Genomic DNA, 15,681 nt, shown 5'->3' with positions numbered 1-15,681 from the left:
AATCCTCTAGGATTTTTTGGAATTCTTCCAGAAATTTCTGCAGGTATTCCTTAAAGAAATTCTGCGGGAGTCCCTTTAGGAATTCTTCTGGGGATTTCTGAGGACACATTCATATATTTGCACAAGGTTTTGTTTCGGTATTTCTCCTAGAATACTTTAGAAGCTTTGTTGCTGTCATTTGTGCAGGATTCTTTTCCAAGAACTCCTACAGGAATTTTTCTAAAAATCCCTACAGAAATCTCTGGAAACATTTCTGTATTGATTTCTCCAATGATTCCTACTCATTTTACTCTGGGGATTTATCCAGGAATTCATCCTGGGATTTTTATAGAGATTTTTTTTCAGGATTTCCTGCTTGGATTCCTGCAGAAATTGTACCTGAATCCTCGGAATCAGGTATTTCTTCAGAGATCTGTCTAAGCATTTCTTAAAAGAAAGCTCCAGGAATTACTCAGACAATGTATGCAGGATTCCCGCTGGGGATTTCTCCAGAATTTTTCTACAAGGTTTCCTCTACGGATTTCTTGGTGGTTACTCAATGCATTCTCACAGGATTTCTTCTTGGCATTGCTTCTGATATTACTCTTGTTATTTTCTCCGGAATTTCAACAGATTCTTCTACATTCATGGCGAATCCGTTAAATAGTTTTCAACGGTATCGAAATAAACGTGACAGAATTATTAAACTGCTTCCTTGCACTTGAACTTGAAAAATTTGAAGACATGAATTGGAAAATAGAGAGACAAAATTCTGAAAAAATCGCGCTCGGGGTAGTCGGGGTAATTCAGCCAATGAGGTAATTTGAGCAACACAGGAAAATCACCCGAAGATTTTATTTTTTTGCAAATTCACCTCACAGATCTAATACTGGTCTGATATTGCAGTGATTGAAACATTAGAACGAACTAATTTAATCCCATAGTAAATTAGAAAAAAAAAACAATAGGGGAATTCACTTAACAGCGTAAACATCTGATTAAATGTTAACCTGATTAAACGTCGCGATCTCCAAGGCAATCTTTTTTTATTTCATTCGTGAAATATTTCAATCAATTAGATAATCATGGCTTTGTTTATTCTGCTTTGTGAATCCCCTTATTATTCAAAATTGTTGGCCAAACTACCGCGACGGGGGTTGAACCTTGGGCTGAACAAAAACACCACTTAAGACTTCTATTACGTAAGAAAGCTTACACATTAGTTTGTTTTCCATATACTCCAAGTTAATAGTATGTTATTCAAAGTCTAACGAGGTATATATAGTGTGTATTACATTAGGCGGAATAAATTCTTCTTTGAAAATAGGGTGTTCGTTCATATTACCCCGACTAGGGATTTAGTACCGGTAGTGTGAAGAATTAGCTTAACCCTCCTTTGGCATTAAGGTCATTTTTGACCCAAACCGTACACTACGTCAGCGAGCTGTGCCAAACGTGATACAAAAGGAAGGTTAAGTTAAAATTCACAAATAAAAAGAAATAAAAAAAATGTAGTACCGGTAGTACCGAAAATCTCGGTATTACCGTCCAATTTTTGGTACCGAAATACCGTTACTGACTGAGCCTTGGTACCGGTTGTTTCGGTACTGAGAAATCTTTCCCGAAGTATTAAAATCTAGTCATTAGTATAGAAAATATGCAATAGAAATAAACAATAAAAATTAAATCCAAGTAATATGTCAATCAAACGTTTCATATATCATACCTTTCTGGAAATCCAGGATTATCATAGCAATAATTGGTTTATGAAATGTCGAATTTTGAAATGGGATTTACTAGCTTTGAATTTAACTTGTTAGATTAGAGTTTCTTGTTTTTCTTCAGTTTTTAAGAAAAAATTGGGGAAACATCAGTTCAATCTTCTTCTATTTAGACTAGTAGCTGTCTATCTGATTTTGCTATGTGCAAAATTGTTCCTGTTTTATTTTAGACTGGCTAAGGTACTGCCTGTGGAACTGGTCAGATGCTAAACAATAGCTCTAAAAACAGTGCCACACAACTTCTATATTTTATCTATTTATAATTTCATGGTTTGATGATGATGGGATGTCATAATCCCTAAAAACCGGAATTCACAAATGTCTGGTAAATGGCAGATTTTATTGTACAAAATAGATTACTCTTCATTTCAGTGAAGTTTTTTTTCAGTACCGGTATTTCACCGGTACTACCGGTATTGTGAGCCTCAGTACTGAAATACCGGTACTCACCAAAAGTGGCCGGTACTGCGACCCCTAACCCCGACGATTCAAAATCGACGCAAAAACCACCCTTTTTCAAATATTATTTTTTGGTATATAAACATGATTGGACTATGATATATCCATGCATCTATTGTAGTATTATCAGAATCATTATGACCAAACGATGTGCGAGAGATTTAACGTTGTTTTCCGCATCTTTAATCGACTTTTGCTTAGGGTGGGTGGGTGTGAGATAGAATTAAAAAGGGGTGTTCCTGGTGTGGGCTTCGTTTGGCACTCTATTCCGCAGAATCGTTACATTCTGTGACTTAGTTGGTTAAGGCGTCAGTCTAGCGAATATGGAGTTGCAGTTTCTAATCCCATCAGATCACTATTTTTTCACAATTCCATCTCTAAATTTACCAATTTCAATATTCTGTATCTAATTTTCAAGTTTTCCCAAGTACGGCAAGGGCAATGAAGACTTGTGTTTTCTAGCACGTTTGAGAGTTTTTGGGAACCTTCTGTCTAAAATCACGTGAATTTCCTTGGTTATAGGTATTTGTAATTATAATTGTGAGGTACTTTCAGTGAAAGCTTATGGAGTAATTTTGATTAAAATTCAGTGTGCATTTGAATTTAATTTTGGAATATCTAATACAATGTATTGATAAGTTCTTGTTGTGGTGATTGAGGGTTATTTAATACTTATGACACACATGTGATACAAGAATCACTGTACAATTGCGCTTGAAATGAGTGCCATACTGAAAATTCTCTCAGTTCAAGTCAGTCTTGTTAGAATTTTCTTGACACTGCGTACCGTTGTACAGGAATCACACTCGTATCACATGTCTGTCCGGGGTATAAAGCGATTCCTCAGCTGGATATGCTAGTAGTTTTTAGTAAAATTGTATATTCCTATATCCTATATTCTGATTACATAATACAAAATAAATTTTACATAGATGAGATGTTTATATAATTTATAGCGAACATTATAAAAGAATTTCTATTAAAATCAATCAATATTTGTTGGTCGTAGGGTTAAAACATTTGAGAAGTCAAAAAGTTTTCAATTATGTGCTGAAATCGTTCGAACCCTATGTTTTTTTCAATATCATGAGGAATCGACAAATATTTTCATGTAGAAATCCCTGCACGAGACCAAAATATCCATGATACAAATTATTCACGCAGTAGTGCTATCTAACTAGAGAGTTCCTAACTAAAACCTTTTCGACATTCCCTCAAAGAGGTCACATAAATGAAAATATTTCAATCAGTTCTGGCAACTCTTATTCATCTACTACCACAAATACTAAATTTTTCTCGCACGTTGGTGCGCCTCAATCACACCATACCGGCGGCGGGTGCTTGTCCTCTATATTTGCACATTTCAGCTGACCACCAACATTCACTCAACTTCACACCTTTCCCCGCCTATACGTGTGCATGACCGAACAAACACCACACAACGACGAGCATAGCTACTGGTACTGGCTCTGAATCTACTCTGTCAGACTCGAGTCAGCCGCAGTCCGGTATCGCTTCGTCGTCGACGGCGGTGTATGCCAACTCGGGGTCGATCTCGGTGGAAAGAAAAACAAACTCGACTGATCCACCAAAACCAGCTACCACGTATACAGTTTTCCGAAGTGGAATTACGCGATTTTTGTGAATCGTGTGCAATTTTAGCTGCCCGGTTCGTCGATGTAGAAACCGACTATCTTGTCTACGATTGATTGTGTGATTATCTGTGTTGTGTCGTGTACAGATAGGTGATTGTGCTCCACTATTTTATCAGACACATTCGAGCAGAAATCTGCTCGATTTCGTTTAGTCCCCGTGAAAGATTCGTCTCAAATAGTGAAATGAAGTGTTTCTGTGACTTTCCGGTGAAACACATCAGCTTCGTGAAAGGCTGATGAAAAATCGAGTGTCACGGGACCTTCCCCCTTGAAGCCGGAGTCCGATACCTACCCAGATGCAGTGCAGCGCCACTAGGTTGGAACCATCGTCAAAATAGAATGGAAATGTCAACACGACCAGTGTGGTAGTGAGCTCCCCATCGCCTTACGCCCACTAGTAACTACTGGGCTCCCCATTGAGCGTGTAGTGGTGTGCTCGCTGAACTCCCCCCGCGTCGTCGCCTCCCCAAAGGCGCCACCCATTTTCCGTCAAAACATAAACAGACCAAAATAAGGCGTCCAGTCTCGCGAGCATTTCGAGTGCAGAGAAATCGATCGCCCACCACCGGGCGACGGCGTCTGACAGTCCGTCTATCGTCGCATCGCATCGCATTTGACCTTTCTCGCCGGCACGCATCCAGTCAGACAAACAGTCGACCACCAGCGCCATGTGGTACCTTATCTTGGTGGCGGCGTCGGCCGCGTTCTATTTGGCGACGCGTCGATGGGGACGCGCGGTTTACTACCATCGCTGGGGACGGTGGCTTCCGTTCAGGCGGGCTCTGCTCAACAAGAGTCGACCACCGACGCCACCGATTGGTGTTGGTGGAGGTGGCGTGAGTGGCGGCAATGATTCCAGTATCGGCAGCGAAAGTGCTAACCTGTTGCCGACCATAAAGGATGATTACGACGACGGGAAGCTGCACACGGTAAGGGATTGGGCGAAAAATATGGGCGGGTGAGGGTGTGCGCAATTGGGGTAGATTAAAAGCTTTTGACGATTCGATAAGGATTGGATAGGTAAATAAACGGAAGGGTGGATTCATTACGGAGACGCTTGGTTGTTAGTAGGTAGTAGCCTCATATGCACGTTTTATGCCAATATTGAAAAATTGTACTTAGAAGGAACAGAATATTGTGACCTTGTGGTGTAGTGCATCACGTGTTCGCTTCATATGTGGATGGTCATGGGTTAAAATCCCAGCTGCTTGAATTCTATGTCAGATACACCGCTGAACTCTGTATAGCCTGCAGGTGCTAATGATAGTACTTTTCCCCATGAACAACCAGAAAATTTCGCTTGAAAGTTTATCTTGTTGAGGAATTTGGAAAAGCATTTTAGGAATCCGAAATTGTGGTAGCTCACATCAAAGTTTTGGTGCTTTGATGGAGTAGTTCTTTAATTCTTGATAAGTTCAGTTACAATATCTTTGAAGAACTTCTCTTCTTCGTTGGTTGTTTGTAATAACTTCTTTGTATACAGCCATTCCATAGAAAAACGATATAGTGCAACTCTAATTGTCGTGAAACTTAGTGGGTTCATAGCTCTCAATTGCCACGTAGATTTATCTAGGGATTTTCCTAAGGATTCTTCCAAGAAATCCTGCATTGATTTATCCAGGAAGTTCTGCTAGAGTTCTTCCAAGATTTTTTTCTGGAAATTTATATAAGAACCCTCTCAGATATTTCCCTAAGAACTGCTCATGCATTTTTTCTAAGATATCTCTAGGGATTCCTTCAGGAACACCTGCTGGGATTCCTTCATAAATTCTTGCTGGTGTTTCTGCAGCACTTTATACAGGATCTCCTCCAGTGATGTATTCAGAGATTTATGTAGATATTTTTGCAATAATTTCTGTATGAATTACTTCGTGCATTCATCCATTCATCAAATCTACGGATGGCACAAATTTTCCAAATGGAGAAGAAAGTGCCCCTGGAGCCGACCTCAATCAAGAGATTTTTTCTACAATTCCCCTTAGGATTTCTTCAGGGATACTTCCAGAAATTTCTGAAAATGTTTCTCCATTAATTCCTTCAGTTGTTACTTGTATAGGAAACCCTCTAGAGATTTCACTATTGTTCCTCTTTTAGATTTCCCAATTGGATATCCTCTATGGGTTTCATGGGGGTTCCTCTTAAAATTTTCCCAGTGCTATCTCTTGGTATACGAGAATCTCTCGGTATTGCTTCTGGAATAGATTTTCTTGTTGGAAATTCTCCTGGAGTTTTAGCTGGAATTTACCAACCCATTTCTGGTGTGATTCATCCAGGAACTGCTTCAAATTCTCCAGTATTTTTTTCAGAAATTCCTCCATGAATTTCTCAAGGAACTTCATCCGATATTCTAACAAGATTGCAATAGGAATTCCTTTAATGATTTTCCAGTAAATACTCCAGAAATTTGGACAGGGATGCCTCTAGGAATTTCTACACAGATTGCAGTAAGTAAAATTTTCGAGCAGACGAGCCGAAGTTTACCGTGTGGCAATTTTCATTCACTTGCCTGCATATTCATATTCAGCTGCTCGATACTCGTTTGTCAACTGAATGAAAGTCAATGAATATTTGTAAACATCTTACAAATAGTTAAATTGCTGATAAAATATTAACGTTTGGATTACATTTAACGGTGCTTTGCACGTATCTTTTCCCATTTAATTGTTGTGGAGTGTTTTTGGAAGGAATCGTAGCCATAAACGTAGGTAATTATGAAGATGTTTCTCGATCGGGTTCATATTCAATGACTACGAATTGACTGACTGTGTGAAGAGGGAGAGCGAAAATGAATTTGTTTGTTTTGAATATTCACTGCAGAATCATTCAAATTCGTGCTGTTTTCAGTCAATGACTATGAACATTTTGCACCCTGGTAAGGATTCTTCCAAAAGTACCTAAGGGATTCATCCGGAGCTCCTCTACAGGTTTCTGCAGAAAGTACTTTGAGGGTTAGGGAAATGCCGAATAGAATACCTTCAAGAGTCCTGTCAGGATTTTCTGAAGCAATCCGGAGGATTGCCTTTAGGACTTTCGGAAGGAACCTTTGGAGGAGTCCTGAGAAGAATCTCCAGAGGAATGCCTGATGAAATCCCGGACAGAATCCTTGAAGGTATCTTGAAAAAATCGCATCTCATTTCTTCCCCCTACTTTCTACTCTTCACCCTAATCTTCTACTCTACCGTCTACCCTATCCTCTACTCTATCATCTATTAGAATGCCGGCAACATATGTAGGCATTTTATCCTTCATCCAATCCCTCTACTCTACCGCGTACCCCAACCTACTTCCATACACTTAACCCTAACCTTTACCCTAACCGTCTACTCTATCCTCTTACCTTACCTTACCAGTCAGCATCAGACTAAGGCCTGAGTGTCCTCTTGCTGCACGTAGGAGTCGTCTTCATTCGACTCGGTCCTTGTGACTTCGCCGTAGATGGGACGCAATACCTTCCGTTCGAAAACTCCAAGGGCGCGTTGATCCTCTGCACCAGGGATGCCAGATGATTTTTCCAAAAATCTGTATCAGGATTTTAGAAAATCTGTATTTGTCTGTATTTAGAAACTGTGACTGAAAGCCAAAAAAAACACCAAGTTTCCGTAAATCCTGCCAGACCCCGTTAGAAATCTGTGGGTTCAACATGTAAACAACATGTTTGTGTCCCGAATTTTGCATGAACATTTCTATTTGTAGTAAGTTTTCACTAAACGGTGTAAATAGCAGAACGTTATGGTTTTGAATAGTAAAATAAATATGTCTATTCTTAATAATTCTGAACTTTTACGTCGCCGGATTTCTGTGAAAATTTTTTCAGGGATTCTTCCAAGAATTTTCCCTGGGACTTTCCTGGGAGTTTCTCAAAAAATATCCTGAAATCGGTTCACGGGTTTCCGCAGAAATTCTTTTCGAAAATCCTCATGGGATTCTTTAAGGGATTAAAGAGAAAATTCCTTCAGGGATTGCTACATATGCTATGCTTGTACTTCTTAATATAGTTTTTTAAATATTTTTGGGGAAATTCCTCCAATTTTTTTTTCAGGAGTTCTTCTATATCATTTTTCCGAAAATTTATCAATGAATTTCTCCAGGGGTTTCTCCACGAATTTCTCCTCACGTATATTGAAAAATGCAATTCTAGGACATATTTTTCTTTAACAAACATTCAGAGATTCTATCAGAAATTTAGAAACTTTCAGTTTGTATGAAGAACTAGTATAAGTTAAAATACACAAAAATAGAGAGAGTATAAAAAATAATCTTCAAGAACCATTCCAGAAATTTTGCTTGAATTTCTTCCTAAAGGATTACTCCATTTTTTCAGAAATTTTCTCGTGATTTTGTTGGAAATTCCTCTTGAAATTCTCGAAACATTTTTCTGTAAAGTTCCTCCAGGAGTTTATCCAATAGTTCCTTGAAGTATTCCTCTAGGCATTGCTTTGGATTTGTTTAGACCTTTCTTCAGGGATTTTTTTTTTTCATTTTTTTTCCAAAAGATTTTCTTAACAATTAGTTCTGCAGCAATTGTTGGGAGAATCCTTTGGAACTACTAATAAGCTTTATTCAAATATTTTTTCTAGAAATGTTTCAAAGTATATTTGTAGAGGGTTCTCCAGTTCTTGTAGGTTTCTCAAAGATTCCTTGAAAAATCTCTTTTCTTACTTGTAGAGACGAACCAGCCAAGGGCTGAAAGTCTCTCTAATAAAGACAAATCAATCAATCAATCAATCTTTTTTTACTTCTTTATTGGTTCTCTAAAATATTCTTCCAAGAAATCTCTTCATAAACTGCACGGGTTTTTTTTTCGATGAATCCTTCAGAAGTACCTCCAGCAGTTCTTCCAAGGATTCCTTCAGAAAATCCTCCAGGGAATCTTTAGAAACTCAATGAAGGATTTCTTAAAAAAATCCACTAGTACCTTTGTCTGTAATGTCTGCATTTTTTAAGAAATTTCTTTAGAAATTCCTCCACGGATTTTCCAGGAATCACTGCAGAAATTTCTCAAGGATTCTTGCATTGATAGAGTTACTCCAGAAGTCTAACAAGATTTTTTTTCATTTTTTTCTAAAAAAAAACATGAAGGAGTTTCTGCAGGAATCACTGAACGAATTTCTCAAAAAATCTTGAAGATTCCTGGGAAGAGTTTCCGAACAAATTCCTTTAGGATTTGTGAATAATTTACTTGAAGAATTTCAGAATTTTTATTTCTTCAGGTATACTCCATGAAGGAACTTCTAAATTTTGAAATCTTGATGAAATCTCTGGAGATAAATATATCTTCACATACGAATTTCTAAAGAAATCTAAGCAGAAAATTCTGAAAGAAATCTAACTCTTAAGTAAAGTAAAGCTAGTGGTGATTAAAAAGAAGATCGCGTTAAGTACTGTGCCTTTGAATTCCACTAAGAATTTGCATCCTTTAACAGATACGTATTTCGACCTCAACTGTAAGGTCGTCTTCGGTATCTCGTACTTGACTCGACTTCAGTCAAGTCCAGTCGAGTCAAGTGCGAGACATTGAAGACGACCTTACAGTTGAGGTTGAAATACGTATTTGTCAAGGGATGCAAATTCTTAGTGGAATTGAAAGGAACAGTACTTAACCCGAATTTCTTTTTTTACATCATAGAAGGAGTACCTGGAGAAACATTTCGGGACATCCTTGGTGGAACGCAATACAAAACATTTGCAAAGATCACAGAAATAAATTCTTCAGGTATTTCTTGAAGAATTTTCGTAGAAATTCTTTGGAAATATTCCTGAATGAATTTCTCAAAGAATCCGTGAAGATATAAATGGAGTTATCCGTCGACAAAAAATTTTCGATAACTTCTTAAACAAATCTCCAGAAGAGTGTGTAAAGTTTTTCTTGCTGGAGTTGAAGATGGAACCCATAGAAATCTATTCAAAAGAATTCCTGGAGTAATTAATCAAGGAATATCTTAAGAATGCTCTCTAGAAATTTCTCAAGAAATCCCTGCAAGAATTTCTTTAAAAAAAACCCTTTCCATTACCGGTGTTCCATACACTAGACGCCTCTCCGCCTTTTACCGAAATTAGAAAAAAAAACCCTCCCATGCCGCCTTCTCTGTTCTTCAACAAGCTAAGATGGGCAAAATTGCTAGGACGTGATATTCACACCCAAAGGACCTGAGTTCAATTCGCGTTTGCAATTCTTTTCTTTTCATCTGCAAGGTAACGTTGAGAATGTTCAAATATTTTCATCACATATGAAGTGTTCCTTTTGCTACATTCGATGCATCATACTTTTGCAGGTTGTATTCGTACCCTGTAGTTTCCAAAAGCTCTATCGATTTTTTATCTTCAACATAATTTTATAGTTGTTTGAAAATGTGTGTACTGGCTATTTCTTCTCAGGTTCGATTCGATATTATTATTTTAAAACACTGTCATTATTTTCAATTTTCAACGAAAACATTAATCGTAAGTTTTCTCATTATTTTCATTCAACATATAAGAATGAAAAGCATAAAGAAAACCAGGTCTTTTGCTTAGCAAAGTTTCCAACTTTTATTTCATTTTTCATGTACATACTGAAGCTTAAATTTTCCTTACATCTTCATATTTCACTGGAAATTCGCGACTCTTGAAATTGTCAAGTAAACAACAATACACATGAAAAAGAATCAGCAAAGATATAGTTTATTCGATTTTTCCTTATACTAACATAATCTTTGAAAACTTGCTAAAAACTTCATTTTGGGCGAAGGTTAAAAAGTTTTATATTACAAGATTGAGATTTCAACGTGACAAAAACATAAAAAAACGCCCTAACGTATGCTTATTACATATCTAGGGCGTTTTATGTTTCGTAATATTTGTTTTATTTAATTCAATTCCAGAGAAAAATTTCCTGTACTGAAATGATTGAAAATTGAGGTCAAATGTGAAAAATATAGATAATTTAATGGGTTTGTACTCTCAATAATTTATATTACTTTATTCTCCATCTTGCAAAATATGCGGAGGAAACATCTGTATCAAGATCATAAAATCTGTATTTTTTCTGTACTCTGTATCCTGTCTGTATCAATCTCTAAAAATCTGTATAATACAGAAAAATCTGTATATCTGGCATCTCTGCTCTGCACGTAGAGTCCATATTTCATGCCCATAGAGGACTACCGGTCTAATCAGTGTTTTGTAGCTAATTAACTTCGTGTGACGGCGAACTTTGTTCGACTGTAGAGTTTTGTGGAGTCCAAAGTAAACTCGATTTCCTGCCACAATGCGTCACTGAATTTCTCTGCTGGTGTCGTTGTCGGCGGTAACCAGTGAGCCCAAGTACACGAATTCTTCAACTGCCTCGATTTCATCACCGTCGATAGAAATTCAGGGTGGCGGGCGCGTCAATTCCTCCCTGTAGCCCTTTGCCATCATATACTTTGACTTCGACACATTGATGTCTAATCCGATTTGCCTGGCTTCATTCTTTAGTCGGATGTACGTTTCCGCCATCCGCTGTCTGCCATAACTGGTCTCGATGGATTGTATAATACGCTGATTTAAAATCGATGAATAAATTGATGTGTGGGCACGTTGTATTCGCGGCATTTCTGCAACACCTGGCGGATAACGAGCATCTGGTCCGTTGTAGCGCGTTCATCAATGAATCCAGCCTGATATTGCCTCATGAACTCTCTTGTAGTCTTAGATATTAGAATATTCAAAAACGGATTTATAAGTTTTCATTCGACGTTTCGATACATTTATCATTCCATGTGAGCCGCACTTAACCCTCGAGCAGTCGCGTCTTTGACTACCTGCAGCGACGCCGCACTCACGCTTTGTACCACAAGCGTGCGTTTTTCATGGTGCGTGTACTCAGTACACGACGCGACCGCTCCCGGGTTAAAAATACACGTTGCGCCGTTTAATTTTTATTATTTCGATCTCTTTCTAACGATTTTGCCTCTTAATTTTAACCCTCCTTCTGCATTGAATAGGATCGTTTTTGACCCAAACCATACACGTTAGCGAACTGTTCCCAAAGTGCTACGATAGGAACGTTAGAGACACAAATTTAGATTTCTACTGATCAGCTGAGGAAAGCTTGTAAAGTAAACGTGTCAAACGATAGATTCTCTTATCGTTGGTGCTGCCATCTTACTTTCTAACGGATGCTCAAATCTGCCACAGGGTCAACGCATGCTAATGCAATGAAAGGTTCCACAAAACAGTCAGCGCTGCTCGCTCACGTTAAGTAGAAGCGACGTCGTTTGGTGATCCGAACGTGAACTGCACCTTATCAGAGTTGTTCGATCTCGACTCATGCACTTGCAGCTAGCTAAGTAGCTCAGGTGCCTCGGCATCGTACAAACAAACAACCAAGCAAACGACGATCAAACTGGATGGAAGGGAGATGTGTGAGGTAGTTAAATTGAGTGAACCCAGAAGGACTGGTTCTCACGACGAGGAAGTCGAACCTGTTCGCTTCTGTCACCGCCGCAGCCGCCGCCGCCGTGCGCACTACTGCTGCATATTGCTTCTTTTGTTGGAGTTGCACGACCCGGTGCAGTGCAATGCATCTTTCAATGCAGAACGAAAAAATGAAGCGTCCCTTCGGAAAATTGGAAATGTTGTCTGAGAGATATCTGTTTCATGCTAGGTGAAGCCCTAGAACAGAATTGGACACGACGGGGTTCGTCGCCTGTTTGCAGGGTAAATCGTTCTGTTTTACATTCACTTTGTGTAGGCTCATTTGCACCATAAATCAACACACGTTGACAGCGACTTCGGAGGGGGAACTCTGTAATTATCGCTAATTAATTACATTGTCAAAACGGTAGGTGGACGCACATTTATCAATTCTAGTATCTAAAGTTAATGGTGTTGCTGGGGTCGCTAGTGGGTACCTATTGCGCGCCAGATGCATTGCAGGAAGCCAATTTGCTGTTGGCGAAGTTCACACCCTAAAAAGGGCTCCCAATCAGCAAGCCATCGGCTATGGATGTCACGCTGGGCATCTTGCTGGGCCTACGAGATTGCTTTGTAAGCGGAATCGTTGAGACGCAATCAAAACTTTTAGGTGTTAGATTCCTCTGGGGCACGTGCTCATAAAGCGTCGAAGCGCACTTTGAGTCATCATCATGTTTCCAATGATTAGAAAAGTGCATTTGAGTGACGACCGGTTTGATGCCGCAAGCTACGGTGCGTAGCACAAAGTCATCACTACTGTAGAACAAAACCAATGAACAGGTGATGTGCGACGCATCGCATCGAAGTTAACTAGAATGGAAATTTTCCTACTCGCTTAAACGGCATATCGTTTCCTGTTTTCAAATCGATACACATCAGGATTCACGCGGTGCAGTTCATAGAAGCGCATCACCACAGTAGTGGCCCGCTTCCAATTACCATACAATATGGGTCGATCACAACAAGCCTAATGCCCTGTGTCGTCACCCTCGTCTCGTATCATGTGAGCGAGCAACCGTAAACACCCGTTCAAGCGCAAATCTCGTCCACCGATTAATGGCCATTAATCTGTTATTAATCTGGAGCCGAACGCACGCACGCAAACCATTTCTCAGAGATGCAATCGAAGCGTGACTGCCATTATTGCTGTGCATTTAGATTGGATCCCACGCCCGAGAGCTACGTCGTCGTTGCTCACCCGAATCCGCGCCAACGTCACAGAGATAAGCGGTCTATTTTGTTCACTGATGCGTGTTCAAATGCGATGACGGCCGATAACTGTGTCGCCGTCCGCGTTTTGTGTTATTTGTTTTTTTTTTTGGAAGTAGAATTTGCGTGATTTATCGAGACATCCTGCAATTTTCTGTATGGACGGTTCACACAGTGAACAAATAGTTGGTAATCATGATGTTCTGGGGTTCCCATAGCTGCCGCAAATAATTGATTTGCATTGATGATCCACAGAAATAGAGACATTATTGTAGAGTCTGAGTTTAATCATACTTAATTTGCGTCCCTACTTGTATTTTTTGCGCGATATGTTGGATGTCAAACATTACGGAATACATGGAATTAATGTTTTAAGTAATCAGTCAGATTCTCGAAGAGAGTTTCTGACCGAAAGATTCGTATAAGGAAGTACAGGCCTCTAATTCTTTCAGTCCTTATTCTGAAAATGTGTTGGAACTCTGAGAATTTTTGACGATTGCTAATGTAGCTTGAGAAATTTCTGAAGCCAATATATTTTCAGACTAGATTTGTAGACTGAAGAAACTGCTTAATTTCTGAGGAAGATGACTGAAAAAGCTGCCATAACTCCCAGTATACCTGCTAACAATATTCATAAAAAGCCGGCGCGAGTTGGCAGCCAAATAAAAAAGACTGATGTTGACTGTTTTGAAAAAAAAAAATCCAAAAAGAAATAATTCTTTGGAACTTTTTACCGGAATCTGTGGAGCTTTTTTATTTAACTTCAAGCCAACTAATTGGTGTTCTGGTTCTGAAAGTGTTATTGGGGGATTATCTGGAGTAGCATTTTACCAAACTTCTGCATTTTTTAGTGAAATTCTGATGAAAACTTTTGGCAAATTCGCTTTTTTGTTTATAATTGTAGAAATTGAATATTCTGAATGAGCAAGTTCGTTGCTAAAATTTCTGAACTCATTTGAAAAACTTGATCTCAACAAAACATTCTTTCAAAAATCACTGGAAGAATTCGCGAACGAGTTCTTAGAGATATCTCTGAAGAGATCCCTAAAGGCCATCCCGGAGAAATCCCTAAAAAGCAGAGAGTTTGCTGAATAATTTCTGGTATTATATCTGGAGGAACCACAGAAGGGGTCCTTAGCAAGCAATCTTAGGAGGCATTTCTGGGGGAATACCAGCAGGAACTCTTGGAGTAATCCCAATAGGAAGGAATTTTGCAGGCATTCTTGTAGGAATCCTAGCAGAAACTTCGTGAATTACAGGAATTCTTGGAATAAAACTCTGATGAAATTCCTTAATACTAGCAGAGTTCCTGAGGACTTAAATGGATTTTTTTTTCAAAAAAATCTTCTAAAATTCCTTTAAACATTCTCTGAAACGATCTTCCATTGATATATTCTAAAACTTTCTTCGGGATTTTCTCTAGAAATTGCTCCAGAGATTTTTTTAAACCTGAATTTTTGTTTGAAAATCTTCCTTTGATTTCATTAAAAAAATCTCCAAGGACTCTTTTAAAAAAAATGTGAGATCCATTCGGGAAATTTCCGCAAGGATTTTTATAGAAACTGCCCTAAAGATTCCCTCACATTTTTTTTTCGAGGGATTCTTTCTGAAAATCTGCAATGGCTTCTATTATAAATTTGACTAATAATTTCTTCAGAAGTATCGCCAGACTTTTCTTCAGAGATTTATTTACAAATTTCTCTAAAGATTAATTTGAAAAAAAAACTTCCACAGATTTTTCGATAATTCTTTCTTCTTTTGAATACATTTAAAAAATCTTTTACGAATTCCTGAGAAAATCTTCCAGGGATTTTTAAATAAATTCTTTCAAGGACTCCTTTGGAAACTCCTCGTAGATTTACTTTGAAAAATCATCCAGGAAACCCTAAATAAATTTAGTCAGAAACTCTACAACAAAATCTTCTGGGAAATCCTTTAGACTTTAGAATTTAGAATGTCCCCCGGAAACGTTAACAAGTACTCTTCAGGAAGCTATCCGGAAGCTAAAAATGTTGTAAGGATTACTTTGAAAAATATTTCAAGAATTCCTTTCAAAAAATCTTGCATAAATTGTTCCAGAAATTTATCTACGAATTTCATCCGATTTTTTGTTCATAGAGATTCCTCCACAAATTTTTCATCATTTATCGTTCATTTCAAAT

The 15,681-nt window shown here is 38.4% G+C and overlaps 1 protein-coding gene across 23 annotated transcripts in view; it reads left to right on the top strand.

Annotated features, from left to right (window-relative positions):
* The window catches only part of LOC109622365 (TLD domain-containing protein 2), a 768,101-nt gene that overhangs the window by 706,569 nt on the left and 45,851 nt on the right, over nucleotides 1-15,681 (top strand). Inside the window, exon 1 of one of the 23 annotated variants that reach the window (XM_062860673.1) lies at nucleotides 4,016-4,803. The exons of the other annotated variants lie outside the window; for them this stretch is intronic. Within the exon in view, the coding sequence (XP_062716657.1) occupies nucleotides 4,543-4,803 (261 nt within the window). The 5' untranslated portion in view covers nucleotides 4,016-4,542. Of the gene's footprint in view, nucleotides 1-4,015; nucleotides 4,804-15,681 lie in introns of those variants that run through there. 23 annotated transcript variants of the gene reach the window in all.

The sequence above is a fragment of the Aedes albopictus genome, chromosome 3, assembly GCF_035046485.1.
Source record: "Aedes albopictus strain Foshan chromosome 3, AalbF5, whole genome shotgun sequence".
NCBI lineage: Eukaryota > Metazoa > Arthropoda > Insecta > Diptera > Culicidae > Aedes > Aedes albopictus.
Note: the sequence above shows the minus strand (reverse complement) of the source record. Positions and strands in the feature narration are given on the sequence as shown.